Source organism: Petromyzon marinus, chromosome 11 (assembly GCF_048934315.1).
Source record: "Petromyzon marinus isolate PM22_M1 ecotype Great Lakes invasive population chromosome 11, UKy_Petmar_22M1.pri1.0, whole genome shotgun sequence".
NCBI lineage: Eukaryota > Metazoa > Chordata > Hyperoartia > Petromyzontiformes > Petromyzontidae > Petromyzon > Petromyzon marinus.
Window position 1 is genome coordinate 12381299 of NC_133677.1, and position 18949 is coordinate 12400247.

Sequence of the window (18949 nt, forward strand, 5' to 3'; positions counted from 1 at the left end):
TTTTCGTAAATATAGTTTCCATCCTAGGACGGGCAAACAAGCTAGTTTATAATAACGCGATCTAACCCAAAAAACCTTTATTATGATTAATACTGGTCGCGAAGGCCTACATGTTAAACTACGTGAATATTATCGCAATCAGGGCCAGATTAATGTTCTTGTAGGCCCGAGGCACTTCTGTTTCGTAGGCCTTCAGTGATAAGTCTCTACGGTTGGTACTGCTGCTGCTGCTGCCCCACATTACTACGACTGCTGCTTTCACTCGCTTGATTGTGCGGGGGGGAAAGAACGATTTGAAGACGTTATTGGTAATTTTGCAACGAAAAAAATGGAACAGTTCGTCTACGGTGTTAATTTCTCTCTCACCTAATGAAAAAAAAAACGATTGACATTGACATAACTCTGCCTCTTTGTATAAACACTGTTGCCTATCTTTGCTGTATAAATATATTTATTCAAGAAGTTATCTTGGCTACAATTTTGTTATCATTCAAGCAAAAAAAAGATGGTCAACATTTTTTGCCGTAGGCTCTTTAAGTTTCGTAGGCCCTAGGCACGGTGTCTACAATGCCTATCGTAGACACTCTGCCTCGTGCCTACCGTGCCGATTGGATAATACGGCACCCTGATCACAATCCATCATCAAAGTCAGTTTTGTAATATTGCACGCAGCAGCAGCAGCACAGGAAATGTATCGAGACCCTCAAAGCGGTTGGCCGGTACGCATTCCGCACGGGGCGAAATAACCCTTTGCACGTTTTACAAACACGCGCCAGGCTGCCGCTTACGTATTTATTTATCTATCCGAGAGCAAACTTAGCCGAGCATCCGAATGCAGAAAGTAAACCTTTTAAGGGCGGGAAGCGTGGCGCCAATGGTAACCCTTGTGCCTCGGGAGTAAAAACCATCCCTGCGTAGAGTTTTTATTCTCTCCCCCTCTTCTGCAGGGGTTGTCTCCGGGTTCTCCGTTTTACTCGCATGAGATGAAAAACACGCACAATGTAACTCGACTCCATCAAGCATCCCGATGCTGAAAATTTACCCGCAAAAAGACTCAATTGGGATTGGGCAGGACCCTCCTTAAAAAATAGTTTTGGGCTTCAGTGAGGCTTTTCTGAGCAAACAAACGTTAAAATAATAATAATTATTATTATTATTTCAAATTACATTACCATGTGCATATGTTGAACTTCTTTCGCATCGTACGGAGCCAACCGTGCTAATCAGAGGTGAGGGGGAACAAACTAAGCACAAGCAGTTCTAAACAAATGAGTTTTCAGTCAAAATTATTTTAAAGTGCATAGCTCAAATGGCTTCCTAATATCGGAAAAGCGTTCCAGATGGCCAACAGAAGCGTATCCAAAACCGCATGAAACACCAAGTTATCAGCCCAGGGTGGAAGAGGAGGCCTAAAATACTCTCTTATAGGGGGTCTCCACAGCTCCCTTTAGCAGGGCTCCACCTTCACCGAGCAGGCAAACATTTGTACTTGCGTGGGATACAATTTAACCCTTTCCCATTCTAAGACGTCTGCAAGTTGCAGGGTGGGTGGTGTCCTGTTCACAGCTGAATCTCGGAACTTGCAAGAGGCTCAGCGTTATTTTTATTTAGAGAGGCGTAGCGCCGTTGTTTTTAAAGAAATTGGACTGTACTCACCGCAGAGAACTGCAGTGACACGACCGCACTCTATGATAGCTGGCACCAAACTGTGCCACATGCCCTCCCGCATGGCCTTATGGGAGCCTTGGTACCAAGGTTTAAGTGAATTGAAAGTGCTATGGATATCTTTTAAACCCCCTGAAATAAATACGAAATATTATTCACGTCGACATATCGGCAAGCTTATAAGTAATTATTAAGACTTCCAACTAGACACATGTTGGAGGTAAATACTCCTGGATGACCCTTGATCTACCCTTGTCTTCAAATCAAATCTGACCACAGAAATATGAAATGGAAGGCGTTACTCGTTTGCCAGTGGCACTCGCTGACCACGTGCAAGCACTCATCAATCATTGCCTCCTGTGTTTGAGCACTGAAGTGCAAGGTGTGTTCCAATGACACCCTCGTGTACAAAACGGCCGGCTATCGGATGTTCCGAGACGTTGTTTTGAAATTTCGGGGTCAAAATGTTGGAAATTCACAAAAGGCGCAATTTTTATTGTGGTCGCGCCATCGGCAAGAGAAACATTTTTGGTCTCAGTCGCGTTTTCCTCCGTCGTTCCGTGAGATGCAGAGCGTGACGGACGGACAACAGTGAATCATACATAATTACTTTTGGCTAACCATCGAACAAAGATGGTCGCTGAATCGCGCGCTTTCAAAAGCGCTTCTGCGGCCGTCTGGAACTCTCCTCCTTCCGATATCAGGAAGCCACCGGAGCTATGCACTTTCAAATCTCGATTGAAAAACTCATTTCTTTAGAACTGCTTTCTGTGTTTAGTTTGTTGTCCTTTCCCCAGCACCTCCGATTAGCCCGGTTGGCTACGTACGGCGCAAAAGAAGTTCAACATACATACATACATGCATAGCGAACAAGGCAGCTAACAACGCTGTGAGTGGTTTCGGGCGATCGGGGAGACAGCGCGAGAGAGCGAGAGAGAGAGAGAGACAGAGATAGCTCGAGGCGCCCGGCGAATTGTCGCGAGCCGGTGGGAGAGCCGCCAGGCGCTCTCGGCGAATTGTCGCGAGCCGGCGGGAGAGCCGCCAGCAGGGGCGAGCGTACCTTGTCGGTGGCGCCGTCGCGCAGCGCGCTCACCGTGGCGTGCAGCCGCTGCACCTCCCCGTCCTTGATGCGCGTCAATCGCAGCAGCTCGGCCTCGTGCTGCCGCAGCAGCGCCTCGCGCGTCGCCTGGGCCTCTCGCGCGCGCTCCTCGTGAAGCCGCGTGCGCAGCTCGCTCACGGCCGCCGTGTGCCGCCGCTGCTCCTGCTCGCGCGCCGCTCGCACCTCCTGCACCTTCTCACGCTCCAGCCGGCTCACCTGTCCGTGCGTCGCAGGAACAAAGACGGAGGTGTCGCCCCCCCCCGTGTACAGACTTAGGTATCGCCACCTGTCCTGCTTTCCCCCAGGAACGTCCTCTCTCGTGTGAGGGCCTCCCCACAAGCATTAAGGGTCACGGGAGTTACTTGGCCAATCTCGCTGGCCAGTGCGGATTGTTGAAGGCGGGGGAGCGTAGATGTTGCAGCGAAGATGCACGGGCAAACAACGGATTTGATGTGCGGCCCGTCACGTAAGCCCGAAGCAGCCTATAGCTGTGTAACATCCTGCTGTGCATGGCAGCTTAACCCTCCTTAGCTTCTGATATCTGATGGGATCGGGGATATTCCGGGCAATTTGGTCACAGGCTATGGAATGTATTCATGTGAATATCAACACACGGCAATCACAGAGGCTGCCTCGGGACTTTGCCTTCGTTGTTATTGAGCATTTCCGATACATTAACCCCGGCCATGAGAAGTGATTTTGAACGAGAGAAAAAAGCAAACTTTGCTCAGGTGTTACTCACCAAAACCACGACTCTTGCAAAGCCAATCGGCCAATCAGCTTTAACGAGGGTACAATTAAAAATAAATAAATAATGTGCGTGAATTTCCATCTCTTACTTGTAGTAAAATTAACACTCTCGGATTCAAAACTCGTGTTTTTTGCGCAATAGGAGGACAAGGCAAGACTGCCCACTGTTGCATGTTGGGCCTAAAATACTGTCGACGTTCCATGCCATTTTAGATGTCAGTGATGACATCAGGAGACTTCTGTCCTTCCGCCCTTATCTGCGGGTACAGTACCGGTACACCTCGATTCACGAAAGGGAACGCGTTATGAAAATAACTTGCGGAAAAAGGGAATTTCGTCAATCGGAACGGTAAGTCCCCATTCATTTAATACTAACAATTAGGGGTGTTTCATTCCGACTCCACTCCTAACCTAAAAATGCACGCCTCTATCACTTTTCACAATTAAACAATCGCAACGAACATACGTGTTAAAAAAACGATTGAATGATAATTAATTGAAAACCAAAAATTATTCACCTTTTCAGGGACCTCAGCAACATTTCTACATATTGGAATGGCTGGAAAGGTGACGTGGAGGCGTCGCCACTGTTGCACTGCAGGGACACCGTGACGCTGCCGCGGATAGATGCCGCAGCCTCCCGGATGCTTCTTGTTTATTGATCTCAGAGCGCGTGGCCGTGTGAAATTTAGTTCAAGTGAAAATTCGATTTCGTCAATCGAAAAATGTCCACGATTTGGCGGTTGCGTTCACGCGAAATCTCGTGAACCGAACGCATCGTACGGAGACATCCGTGCTAATCGAAGGTGAGGGGGAACAAACTAAGCACAACAAGGACTTCTAAACAAATGACTTTTCAGTCGAAATCATTTTAAAGTGCATAGCTCAAATGGCTTCCTAATATCGGAAGAGGGTTCCAGACGAACACAGAAGCGCATCCAAAAGCGCATGAAGCACCAAGTTATCAGCCCAGGGTGGAAGAGGAGGCCTAAAATACTCTCTTATAGGGGGTCTCCACAGCTCCCTTTAGCAGGGCTGCACCTTTACCGAGCAGGCAAACATTTGTACTTGCGTGGGATACAATTTAACCCTTTCCCATTCTAAGACCTGTTCACCGCTGAATCTCGGAACTTGCAAGAGGCTCTGCGTTATTTTATTTTATTGATCTCAAAGCGCGTGGCCGTGTGAAATTTAGTTCAAGTGAAAATTCGATTTCGTCAATCGAAAAGTGTCCACGATTTGTCGGTTGCGTTCACGCGAAATCTCGTAAACCGAACGTTCCGTAAATCGAGGGATAACCTGTATTCTCAGTTGACGAGAATGGATAGGATCATGGTCAGCATGGTCCCCACCAGGCCAGTCGTCACAAAGTCCGCTGTATGGATTCTGTAGGCACCCACAATCGCACGTGGAGGAAGAGCCCACTTATCGGGTGGAACTCCATGAGCCACTTCTTGCCAATTAAAGTGAACATGCCACGACAAATGTAGATAGATATTCAAGTACTGTACTCGTGTGACAATTTTTTTGACTGATTTATCCATAATAGAGGGGCTGTTTTTTTACGTGATATTTACGCGATCTAACAAAAAAAAAGACTCCTCTACTAATTATACTATTGGTCGTGAAATCCTACGTGTAAAATATTTTTATTTAGGCTTAAGGCAACCTGGGAGAGGGCCAGAATATGTAGAGAAACCAATTTCCAACGGAAATTGTTAACCACTGCTACCCTCAACAGACTGTTGGGGCAAGTGCTGTTAGCGAGCACCTATGAAAGCTGGCACTGCGCACGAGGGGGTGGTGTGCCCAGGACGACGCCTAGCCACCTTTGTCTTTCGAGTGCTGATATTTTACACACCGCACAAGGTACATATTAAAGCTGAAATAACCGAGAGAAGGCCCAGGAACAGTTCACATAACCAACACCGATTTTGGCCATGGCCAGGAATTAAACTTGGGCCAACCGGTTCGTAATGCAGCGCGCCAACTAACCACTACGAAACCATTCCCCCCCCCACACAAACACAGCGCTGTAGCATGTACCATCCCAATAACGTTGCATACGTCACGTTTAAATCTTCAGTCCAGCAAAAACGACGCTCAGTATTGCATGCATCCCACACACGAAACGGCAAACACCAAAAGGGATTGCAGATGCTGTTTTCCACACGCGTTGACGTCAAATTGCCAACGAGAATAAAGGTCGGCAAATTCACCGCCTTGAAGGCTTCGGCTTTATTGTTGCATGAAACAACGTTATGGGCCCCGCAATGGATCCACAATACCCTCCCGAGGGTCGCTGGACATGCGAAATCAAGGAAGCTCTATTGTGAGCCACCTTAATTTATCAGCATATTTAAGTTTTGGGGTGCTTTTCTGACCCGCAATGTGTTACAATTAACAGCATTTTCAAAATATATTACCAAAGCTACAACCCACGAATGCCTTTTTGCAAACATTCTAAGCACATGTTTAGAGGTGATAGGGTAGACGAGAGACGTGTACCAATTCACGTGTCAGCCCTACCTATCAGCACCACCAGTCCCGTAGCATAGGGGTGGCTGAGCGGGGCTAGGCCCCCACTGATTAGGGCTCTGCCTCAGCGCTGTCCTACCAGACAGTCTCGCCCCTTCACCTGATGAAGGCCGCTTGTGTTGTGGCCGAAACGTCGTGAGAATACTATTGTGTTATTTTATTTTATCAATTTATTATTTTATTCTCATTCTACGTGACTTTACCGAAAGAACCAAAGAAGATGAATCATTGCAGTCACGAAAGCTTTAAATCGAAATTTAACCGCTACAAATCCCGTGACGTCATTCGAATAAGAGTATGTTGAACGTCTTTCCCAACAAACCAAAACACAACAACAAACTAAACACAACAACAAGTCGTTCTTTTGTCCCGAGTACGCCATTGTGTGCCGGGGTCAAGGTCCATATTTGCCAAATGTTTTAAATTACTGGCAAATCGCTTCATTGGGAAATGTAGGGCCGGGCCTCCTAGAGAACAAAAAAAAAACTGCCGTGGGAATCAGCGAGGTTTTACTTGGAAGAAAAACATTGTAAGCGCAGGAATAACATTTATAATGCAAACTGCTAATTGAACGATCGACAAAAGCAGATCTGGTCGTTACGAATTCTGTTGAGCGTTGTGTTTGAAGTTTGATTAATACTGCCTGGACATGCCCCCCCCCCCCCGCCCTTCTTTAAAGACACTCACAATGCAAGATTGCGCATCACTGAGAATCTCAAGTTCATATCCTGGGCTCCCGTCCGCGTTAAACCCACCTTCGCCGTAACTGCTGTTGCAGAGGAGGGCTTCCCCGTATGGAGGCAATGCCTCAATCTGCACAGGCGATGCAGAGAGAGAGAGAGAGCAACTCTCGGATAATTCCAATTGGGTCGGGACGAGAAAAGTGAAGGGAGCTGTGGGAGATGGGGAGGTGAGCGGGAATCGGTGTTTACTGGTGCTGCACGAGAGACAGGAGAGACGATGCGGACAACAGATCGTGACAGTTCATTGGCCAGCTCTAGCAGTCAAGCTAAAAAGCCATTGAGAGATTTTATTTTTTATTTGAAGCTTTCGTGACTGCAGGAATCCATACTCTTTGGTTCTTTCGGTAAAGTCACGTGGGTATAAAAAATAATAATAGATCACGACGTTTCGATCGCAACAACAAGCGACCGTCTTCTGGTGGTAAAGATTATTATTTTATACCTACGTGACTTTACCGAAAGAACCAAAGCAACGCGAGCCCCCGTTTACACATCACCGACCACAGAGGGAGAAGGAGGGGGCGGGGGGGCGGAAGAAATCCCACAAAGCAAACCCCGCCCCCCCCCCCCCCGAGATCGACGCCGCGGCTGGGCTTGGTGGAGAGGGCGGATTGGGCTCACTGGCTCACCCTCGAGAAGAGAAGTGAACCCCTCGAGAAGAGAAGTGAACGTTTCTATAGGGGTGGGGGGAAGGAGGTGATATGTTAATTACGGGAGGTCATGGGTTCAATCCCAAGTCTGATGCCTGGAGTTTGCATATCGCTCTCTCTCCGTGATCGCGTGGACTTGTTCTCCGCGTCCTCCGGTTTTACCCTCCACATTTAGAATCAACATTACGCGTTTTAGAGTATTTGGCTGTTATAAATTTCCACGTCCACAAAGCTACTTCGTTGACATGTCATTTGTGGCCAGGTCACTTCCGAAAAAGAGCTGTATAGCTCAGTGGACCTCAACCTGGTAAAAATAAAAATAAAAATTGCTTAGGTTTTTAGCTGAGTAATGGAGAAGATAACTAACATAAAAGAGAAGGGGGATGGGAAGGAGGGTACGAGGGGTGGAGGAAGGAAAAACGGTAAGGGGAAAAATGGAAAGGCACGTACTATTATAATAATTTACACACTATGTGTGAGCTTGTGAACTTACGTCCCTCATTCAGAGATCTGTTAACAACGAAAAACAACACAAAGACAAGTTTCAATGTAAAGCATCGTGATGGTTTCTGTGTTCGTGTGTCCGTAAAGTTGGCACAGCAGGGGGTACAGCTGGTGCATCTTGCCAGTCACCTCAGTCATGGCACCACCTGGGATCTATACCGTGACCTCCTCCTGCCTGCAGCGAGCCATCGACACTTCATGTGGCCTCAAAGTGCACCTGGCCTGGCACCAGGCGCCGTGGTGACGCCACCATCACTTAGTGACGAAAGTACTGACCGTGCTGAATATCTCCTAATTTTAAGTAGGAATCAGCAAATGTGATGCAATTGGAATACGCCCACTGTTTTGTAATGAAATCAATTCTGTAAAACAGGAATTTCAGGACAGCACCATGCTGTTCTTACAGACATGGCAAGTAAACGGATAATGTTCTCGAATGCAAATACGGCGGCTGTAAATAGCCCGAGAGGCTGCACTTAAGCGTCTGACTCATTGCGCGTTCATGTTGCTTGACCTTTCTGGAGAGAATTATGTTTCGGTGTAGCGTGAGAGTGCACATGTGAGCAGGGCACGTGGATGTCGTCTGGATTTAGAGCACTGCCAGACGGGGCTACTTTGCACTCAATTACCACCCTTTTAAAACATTTTTTAAAGAAAACGGTTGCATATCACGATAGAAAAAAAAATCACGGTGTACTCAATAATGCGCGCTCTCCAACGCGCGTTTTGTCTTTACCAAGCGATAATAACGGCATCACTTGCGCTAGGAGCGGTACAGGTACGTCCGAAGACCGCGATCTGACCCTTTTCTGTAGGGCAATTCCAAAGTAGCGACGAACGATTATTTCTAATGCAATTCAGTTCATATCGGATCATCTTTATGAGAGTTACCGCGCTCACAGCTGCAGACGGGCAGATCAAATGCATTAACGGCTTCGAGCTTACTTGGACAGCGTTACAAAACAATGCATGTGCGCAGAGGTTTCGAATCACGTGACAGACTTGGGATTGAATCCTTGAATAGGTTTGCGATCGAATAAATATGCACACAAACTATGAGACAAATATACAGTATGTAAACCGTATCGCAATCAGCAGTGAACAGCCGCTATTAATTTCAAACTAGGAAGCACACAATTTAACCATGACCAATGAATATTATGATATTGATTTCCCAGCATCATGCACTTGCGCAACCACATGGATGAAGGCAACAAGAGTGGGGATGACCGCCTAGGTGAGGTGACGCGTGCCGTAATCCACTGACGAGGAGGTAGGTTTGGCGATTCACTCGCATCGGAGTGATTCCATTATCCCTCCTTCCCTCCCCCGCACTCAATAATCACATGATGAGACAAACTGTAACAATTCGATTCTAGAATCATTTACATTTGTCTCATTGTTTATGTCTTGATTTGAAGCTTCCTTGGCTGCAGGAATCCATACTCTTTGGTTCTTTCGGTGAAGTCATCACTTGTTAGGTAGAAAATTAATCAAATCAAATAAAACAAAAAAATAATAAATCACGACGTTTCGATCGCAACACCAAGCGGTCGTCCTCAGGTGGAACAAAAATTAATCCAGCAGGTGCAGTTTTTTATTTTTACATTTGTTCCCGTAATTAAAAGCAGGTGCAGTTGTTATTTTTTTATTATAACTGTTATGACATACAAATAAAACATTTCGGGGGCAATTTTCACGTTCATTCTTTTTTTCCATCTGACGCCGCCACAGAGCCCTGCGCTTGTGAATTGCCACCAGCACTGACCCGTTGCATTGGACAGCGCAACGTTGTACTCAACCGCAGCAACGACTGGGGCGGCTGGAGCGGCGATCAAGCTGCCGAACCCTCTGCAAACTGCTCACGCGTCAGGAGACTTAACCGAGCGAGTAGTACGCTGCTCCAGGCGTGGTCTTCCGGGCAAGGTGTTGCACCGAGACGCTTCTTCCCGTAAGCTTTTGCCACCCACTACCGCGGCAATCCCCGAGAGTTCATGCGTGACAGAGTCCCGCCTGGTCTCTTGGTTTGTTTTTTTCGCCGCATCTAACGTTGTCATAAGCGGTCTCTGGAAAATCTCTACGCTATGCAGAATCATGAATCGCATGTTCCCCCACGGCAAGAAACCATTCCACCCCGAAACTCCAGCGTCGAGGTGGGGAGACAATGTCGGAGCACTGCACCAAAAGCTCCAAAAATTATTTTTGAACCGAGGCAGTCAAGTCACGATTAAACCCAAGCCCCGCAGGTATTGTCATGGTTTGACTGGCTTAAAAACAATGTATTCGGCCTCACTCAGCTCGAAGAACTGAACGTAGGTGGCGTTGAGCAACCTTTCCTCGTACAGCATGAAAGCGAGCCCTCCAGTGTTGGGTAAGAAGGGTCTGCTTACGCGTGCCCCGTCTACAGATAGAGGTGCGTGCTGTCATCTCTGTGAGGCAGTCCTCTGTCCTGATGTGATGCTGTTCTGGCTAAATAAGGTCAGGCAGAATGCCTTTTCACCTCATGAAACGAGTTATAACAGACAATGTCTTCAAGTGGGTGATTAAAGTGTACTGTTGCAATGCTCGATTCAAAAAAACAAGTGCCGCTCCGCTGCCTTGTAACGCAGATAGATTCCTGTAAACAGCTGCTCAACAAAATGTTGACCTTTCGGAAAATATCCAACAGGCATTTGACACTTTCGACTGATCGAGAGAAATGCCAGAGTGGTTAAATGCAACAAACATCATCTTCTGGTCAATGCAGTCAACCCCAGTTTAAAATCAATCAGCAGGGGCAAAAGCAGTTAAAGATCATTTACACAGCGAGTGACAGTGTAAGGGATCTGGAGTAATCAATGCTGCTCCCCATGTCTTGAGTGTCTTCTCAATGATCACCAACGACGCGTCAGCACATTTACAGATTGCGCGAGCGCATTCAATATATGTTCATTTCACGAGAATCTGCTTATATATGTTTGCGCAAAGCATTCCAGAGATTGGTACCAGAAAGATGTGGCACTGCTTGACCATATTGGCACAAGACGGAGGAAAGTGGAAACAAATGATGAAATGTGCAGCGGACACCCTACAGGCTATCTGCCCCAGGGATCGTGATGACGATGAATCATGAAGCATTCCACATCATCGGAGAGACGTTAACGACAAAGGCCCCCGTTGCGCCAAGCGGAGTTGAACCGCGCTCCACCTCGTTGCTGGAAAGAGGCCTCCTGGCAAGGTGAGTCTGGCGCCACGACTAAATCTGACGAAAGGCTCGGACGGCCGACCGGACCGGTGCGGTGACAGTGGCCAATCGAGGTCCGCCATTCGCCTGCGTCGACAGAAGCAGCAGCAGCAGCAGGAGGGGAGTCCTCCGTTCTCGCGACGTGCCCAAAAACAGACCGAGGAGTCTTCTGAGCGGACGACGCATCGGTGGCAGGGAGACCGGTCCTTGACAAGGGAACAGGCGAACCATCCGACACCAAGAAGCTGTTGCTGCGAGGCCTGCAGCCCGTAGAGCGAAACATCTCCAAGCCGGATTCGGGTAAGCCAGAGTAAGCCGGTGAAGCTACCGACACAAATAAATCAACCAAATGAACTCCGACCGGAACACTGTGCGCATGCTAATGAGGGCGCGTGTGCTAGACGGCACGAGCGTATGTGCACGAGAAATCCTAAACCTACGAACAAATCGTTTGGCGATGCTGTTACTGCTGCGTTGGAAGTGGCACACGAGCAGCAACAACAAATTCAACACGTGCGTAAAATATCACCGCTGTAACAGTAAAAACGTATATATAATAGGCGACGTTTCGACACATGGCCCCGTCGGGCGATGCGCTCTATGGAAGAAGGGGCCATTCATCGAAACGTCGCCTATGATGAATGTTTCCCTGTAAGGCAGTGCTACTGACGAATGTGTTTTTGTTCAATATATATACAGATACTGTGCTCATCTGTGAAGCCATGTGTTTCAACACCGCTCTCGTCCACCGCTTTTCTAAGGCTCTGTCTCGCACTCGCTCGCTCTCTCTCTCCCACGTTTGACATTTATTCTACTTCTAATTTCTTTAAATGAACACTTGCCGCCCGTTGGCAATCAGGCTATTGGGTCCCTTTGCAACCTGAAAGGCTCCCCCACCAATGAGTCCGGCTTCGAGAGGTTTTACCGTACGTAAATAATAATCAGACGGCCCCAGTGTGAATGATATTTCGCCGTGTCTGCCGACTTTTGATAGCAACACCCACCCGTGCTTCCCACGCACAGCCGACACGGGCCTAATCCGAAGGTAATTTTACTGGGCTTAGCACCGAAGGCAATGCAAATACATTCGAAGAGGAGCCCCAGCTTTGATAAACGTACAACCACGGAGCTGGCTGGTGATCCCTGCTTACGACTGTAACAAGGCACTGAGCCAGCACAGTTCAAGTCCTGTATCCGAATCCTCGGCCGCTACCTAAAATTAGAAAAGATCCTTGAGCTGTGAACTACATTTTCTGGTCTCAATCAACCACCTTTGTGAATATTGGCTTTGTACTCGATTCAATAAAACTCAGGCATATTGGCGCATTTACGACATCGGCACTTGGAAAGACAGCTGCCTCTTCGGCGCAGCCTAAGGGCTCACCGTCTGGTAGGCTGTGCGAGGCGCGTTGGTGAGGAATGTTATGCATCGTTCTCCGTCATTCCCCAATGCCCCAAGAAGATAGGATCCAAAACATGGAAAGATGCATTCATTTATTCCGAGATAACACAATTGCGTCTGATTACACAATTGAGAAATTACCACTTAAAGTAAAGTAAGCTCTTCAATGCTGTTCTCATCTCCCAAGACGTGTTAGAATATACTCCTAGCCGTGCCCTTCATCTCACAAACAATGTGACGGGGCGCCACGGTGGCGAGATGTTAACTACCTCGCCTAGTAGACAGGAGTCCATGGGTTCGATCCCTCGTGGTTGATCCCTCCACAATTAAAAACACGCGTTTAGAGTCTTTGGCCGCTGCTATGCATTTCCACACGATAAGCCACTTCGTTGAGCTATTATTTGTGGCCAGGTAGCTTCTGAAAAAGAGCTACATAGCTCAGTGGGCCTTACCTGCTAAAATAAAAAAAATATACTTATAGATTTGAAGCTTTCGTGACTGCAAGGATTCATACTCTTTGGTTTTTTCGGTAAAGTCACGTAGGTAAAATAATATAAATGAAAACAACTCAATTAAATCACGACGTTTCGGAGGCAACACAAGCATCCGTCTTCAGGTGGAAACCGTCACAGCAAAATTGCTGTATCAAGGGAAGAGGGCTCTAAGTTACCCGAGATTATATACAGGTTAAGGGGGGGGGAGCCAGGAAGGGCCGTGGTGGGGGGGCTAAGTTAAGCCGCCGTCACGTACCACATTTCCCATGCTCCCAAGTGTCCACTACAAACTCCCTTCTCTCGCAAGATAAATAATTCCTCATCTCAGCATCATGGCAAATAGCCATTCATGGAAGGTCACTCCCTATCCTCTGGCGTAAAATAAAATAAAATGTTTCGCTCCGGATGACGCTGCAAAGTATTATCTGTATTTTGATTTAGCGTGCTGATCTTAAAGGTGCATTGAAAAATATGATACTCCGACTGATGCTTCTGTTGTTGTGGAGTGAATCATGCAGCCAGCTATGGCTCTAGGATTTGGCGTTACATGTTGTTTATGTAGTTTATTGTAAAAATTCGGTCACAGTCCCTATGATCACTGTTACGTTGCAATTATGGCTTTATTTTTTGGTGATTTCGAAAAGTTTTTTGGTTTGGACATGTTTGTTTTGTTGTAGTACGGAGTTAGACTGATGGCCTTCATCTAAGTTTTCTTGTGGTTGTTGTTGTTTGACTTGCATCCCACTGGGATATTTTTCACACAGCGTTGGTGTACGGTGCTTTTTTCAGGAATATTTTGCCATTATTTCATGGATTTTCTGTTTGCACAGTCACATAGTCACTTTAAGATGTTTTTCTTGTTCGTGTTTTTGTTTTTTTGTTTGTTGTGGTTGCACCCGATTCAAGAGCCGAATGGCTCACAGGGCTATACCAAAATAAATAAACTGACAAACTAAACTGCTCTAGTATAGTTCTCACCTCTTCCTAATCTTAACTTCACACCCAAATCTCACTCCCACCTTGGATTCCTATTCTCTACTGAGAACTTGCAAAATTACCAACAATGAATATGAAAATTCCTGTACATTTCCATCCTATCTCAAAACCTATTTTTTCTCGGAAAAGTCCTAGAAATGGTCATATTGTCCCACCTCTTCAACCACTCTCCCTCCAATGTCACCATGACATAGCACAATCTCATTTCTACCAAGGTCATCCTACAAGGACTGCTCTCCTACATGTGGTCAATGACCTTTCTTTACACTGCGGCCTCAATGCCACATTTATCACCACTGACTATTCCAACCTCCTTGAGCATCTCCATAACTAAGTATCTCTCTCCTGGATCCGCTATTTCCTCCTAAACGGCTCAATCGGTAATTTTCAAATGAGGACTGCATTCCTCTCAGAAATCTCAGCACTTTGGTGTACGATCAAGGTCACTTTACTTTGCTCAATGTATCTCCTCCCACAAAGCAAAATCATCTCCTGCAGCTTGAACATCAAACTGACGACACCCAGGTCTACATTTTCATAGCGACCCAGCATCACTGTTGCCATTGGTCCCAAGTTCTCATTATCTTCCCACCTCTCTCAGCTCTGCAGGATGCCGCTCGTGCATCTGTACAACATCTGTCATGTCCGCCACCCCGGTTTTTACTAATTTATTTCCGCCCACGACTACAGGCAGATGACTCTTTTTAACTGTATACAAATAATAAGCAAATATTACTTGTACTGCATCATGACTTGCAGTGAACAGGGTGATGAAATAAAAGATGTTTGACTGCAACTGCATCATACAATACCTACATGTATATACCACACACACTACTATCACACTTTTTTCCACCCATGAGTCTCAAAACTCTTTCAGGAGGGTCCTGTCAAGTTTTCAAAGTAGGGGCGATGGTGCCCCCCCTCCCCGTGTAATCCCAATTGAGTAACTGTCACCATTTTAAGATAAAACAGTATGGCCAATACCAGTTACATTTGCGCACCTCCAATTCGCACGGTTGGCTACGTACGGTGTGAAAGGAAGTTCAACATGGATACGTATGGGGTTTTGTTTTTTTGTGGTTGCTTTGAAAACCAGATAACCGTGGAGGAAACCCACGTAGACAAGAGGGATAACATACAAACTCCACGCAGACAGGCGCCCGAGTCAGGAATCAAACCCAAACTCCCTTCTTGCTGTGAAGCGCACGTGCTCACCACGGCGCCACCCTGCTGCCCATGCCTACACGTCTTTAATTCCACTGCCTCGTTCATTGAATCGCCCTCATTATGCTTCACCCTGCCACGACTGCGGAGCTGTCTAGAGGCACACGTGCACCAAGACTAAATTGTGATTTTCACGTTCTCACTGGTCATCAAATGAATCCTCCAGGATCATAAATTCTGCTAACAACACATGAAGGCATGGTGGAGGCATAGGCCTCAAAGCGCTGTCGAACTAAATGGATATTTCATGAATACGGGTCAGAAAAAAAAGCGTGATTTGACTTGGGACAGTAATAAATCAAACATAAGCAACAGCACGAAGACCAAGCATTACTCTTCAGGATCATGCAGGCATGAATGCTTAACTCTGCAGTTCGGCCAAAGTCAATCCATCACCTGGTTGAGTAATTATTCTGCCGAGGTCACACAAAGGTCACCGAATAATCAAACTTGCTGCCAGTGCATCGCACGCACGCAGCAGCAGAGTAGCGAGAGAGGTCAACAAACATCACGGCACAAGGGCTTAGCAAAAAGTCCCTCGGCCGGGCGAGAGGGTCGGCGAGTGTGGTTGAAGACCGCACGCTCTCTCACCGGTGTCCGTAAGTGGACCGTCAGAGTGAGAAGATTTTTTTATTTTACAAAATGGGTGAAGATTATGAACACCTCAAAAGGCAGGCTGTACAAGTTTGGATAGTTAAATGGTGATTACTTCCAGGGGCGGAGCCAGGATTTTGACTTTGGGGGGGCTGACTTCAATATTTCTGAGATATCCAGTGTTTATGTTTTCCAATGGGCACCACAAATGTATAAAACAAATTTTATTGGATTTGAACGCGGAGTTTATTAATAGGTCGGAGCCGCTGATGTGGCTAATAAGTTCGATAAGTTCGAAAGGCTGCCGCTCAAGCAGCCTGCAGGGCAGCACACAAGGTGGCAGCCTGCAGGGCAGCACACAAGGTGGCAGCCTGCAGGGCAGCACACAAGGTGGCAGCCTGCAGGGCAGCACACAAGGTGGCAGCCTGCAGGGCAGCACACAAGGTGGCAGCCTGCAGGGCAGCACACAAGGTGGCAGCCTGCAGGGCAGCACACAAGGTGGCAGCCTGCAGGGCAGCACAAGGTGGCAGCCTGCAGGGCAGCACACAAGGTGGCAGCCTGCAGCATTTTGCAGCAGCCGGATATCCGGTTATCCCGATTACCGCCCCTGATTACTTCGCACACTCGGAATACTACGGGAAGATAAAAATAGCTAAATGAAGCCGAGACGAGAAACACAACAAAGTTGTTTGAAAACAAATCACAATTACACTTTAGCGAGGTGTGATATTGATGACAATGGGAGTAATAATAACAACTAGGTTAAAGACATAATTCCAAGTGTGTTTGGGTAGGGGATGTCGCTAGAAGGGATGATGGCAGATGGTTAAGAATAATGACAGAGCGGAAGCCAATGGATGTAAATTCGTCCAACGATCATGCTGAGTGATTAAATCAGCTCGCCAATAGCATAAGATGGCCTTCATCCGGCAGTGGATAGACAATGGCTGAGAGATGAAGGTAACGTCATTTTTGTTTGGCCATTTAAACTAGTATCTCACACTAAAAATATAAAACAATACAATTTTCACAACGTTACGACTGCAACACAAGCAATCATCATCAGAATAAAATAATACATTGATAAAATAAAATAACACAATAATATTCTCACGACGTTTCGGCCACAACACAAGCGGCCTTCATCAGGTGAAGGGGCGAGTAGGACAGCACCACTCCAGCGCTGTCCTACCAGACAGTCTCGCCCCTTCACCTGATGAAGGCTGCTTGTGTTGTGGCCGAAACGTCGTGAGAATATTATTGTGTTATTTTATTTTATCAATTTATTATTTTATTCTCATTCTACGTGACTTTACTGAAAGAACCAAAGAAGATGAATCATTGCAGTCACGAAAGCTTTAAATCGAAAAATCATCATCAGGTTTTCACACCTGATGATGAGGTTTTCACACCTGATGATGATTGCTTGTATTGCAGTCGAAACCGTGAGAATTGTATTGTTTAATATTTGTATTATTTTATTGTTCCCCTTCTAAGTGACTTTACCGAAAGAACCAAGAATATGAATCCCTGCAGTCACGAAAGCTTTAAATAAAAATTTAGTATCTCACACTGTCTGTTGACGTTATTTGTGGATGCCCATTGTAGGACACTTACAGGTTATGCTGACAAGGTTGGGTCTCATATGTTACCTTCTGCCCTCTGTACCTATGTTAAGGATAACAACCCTAGTAATTCAAACTTAATCATCCTTGTAATTTGATGATATACACATGGGTTCACGGATGAAGTCCCCACTAAAGTAGGTACTATATCCCAAGGGGAATCATCCTGGAAAATTAACTAACGAGTTTAGTTTATTATCAATTAACTTCTAAGTGAGACATTTAATGGTTTTGTACGTCTGCCAGAAATTAGAGTTCCCAGTCCAAGTCATTTACAATTCCCTCAACAATGTAGATGAATGAATTCGTGGAAACCTTTAGTTATAAAAAGGTGAAAGGCTGCAGAGACAATGCTTTAAGAATGCATATTAGGAAGCCAATATATTGAAAAAATATTTCTTTAAAACTGTTTTTTGCGTTTAGTTTGTTATTGTCCCCCCCCCCGCACCTCCGATGAGCGCGGTTGGCTATATACGGGGCGAAAGCAGTTCCACATGCATACATACACACTTATGCAAAGCATTCTGTGGTTATATGTGGCTCTTTGATTCACCCAAATATCGATGAAAGGAGCCGGTGTCTCCCATGACACAGACTGTCAAATGTGTTTTATGATGGCTTGTTGGCCAATTTCTTTGTTGCAGTTTTTTTTTATAATGGAATGGGAGAAATAATAATGAACTTCACATGTCACGGTGGTTTAGCAATATAGCGAGGGAAACTGCCGTGGCGTCACGGTTTCAATATCTGGGACCTACGATTTAGAGGTCGCCGGTTCCATCTTCCCGCCGTGGCAGCAGTCGAAACAACGGGGCAAGTTTCCTAAATTTCCCCACCACTGTCCACCCGGCGGCGTAAAGCAAATGGGTGCAACCAGTCAGCCGAGCGGCAGGTCGCACGTGGCCGAGTGAAAGCGTGGTGGGTGTACTCCCATCTCTTCCCATGCCTCTGGCCAGTGTGGAAGGGTCGGCTAGATTACACTCTGGGGGGGGGGGGGGAGGGTGGTGGTGGTGGGGCCCCCCTCTCGTGGCTCCCTCCAGTGGAGGCCCTCTTTCGCCAGCAGTGGCACGAACGAGAGATTACAGGGCAGCGCATTGGCCTCCATACGTCTATTTCAGAGTGGCTGCTTTTTGTTGTTGTTGTTTTGTTGTTCGTTAAGTGTCACTCAACAAGAGCCCGGCTACAGAGCACAAACCGTGACCACGCAGGGGCGGGAGGAGGAGGGGAGTGGAGGCGGCTCAGAAACTCCGCGGACAAACGCCCCCAGGTAAGGGCTCAGTGCTGCTGGGGTTTAAAGAAGGAAGGGGGAGAGAGATTGGGCTCACTGCCCCGCCCAGGTGAGCGGTGAGCGGGGCAGTGAGCGGGAGCATGAGAGTTCATACGGGGGGGAGGGAGAGATAAGGGAGGGGGAAAGATGGGGGGGGGGGGAGATCGGGGGG

The 18949-nt window shown here is 46.9% G+C and overlaps 1 protein-coding gene across 3 annotated transcripts in view; it reads right to left on the bottom strand.

The window, feature by feature from the left end:
- Nucleotides 1–18949, bottom strand: part of LOC116941207 (janus kinase and microtubule-interacting protein 3-like) — a 265525-nt gene that overhangs the window by 188585 nt on the left and 57991 nt on the right. For all 3 annotated transcript variants that reach the window (XM_076066382.1, XM_076066383.1, XM_032952008.2), the window contains exon 3: nt 2726–2980. In XM_076066382.1, coding sequence (XP_075922497.1) covers nt 2726–2980 — 255 coding nt within the window. The remainder of the gene's footprint in view (nt 1–2725; nt 2981–18949) is intronic.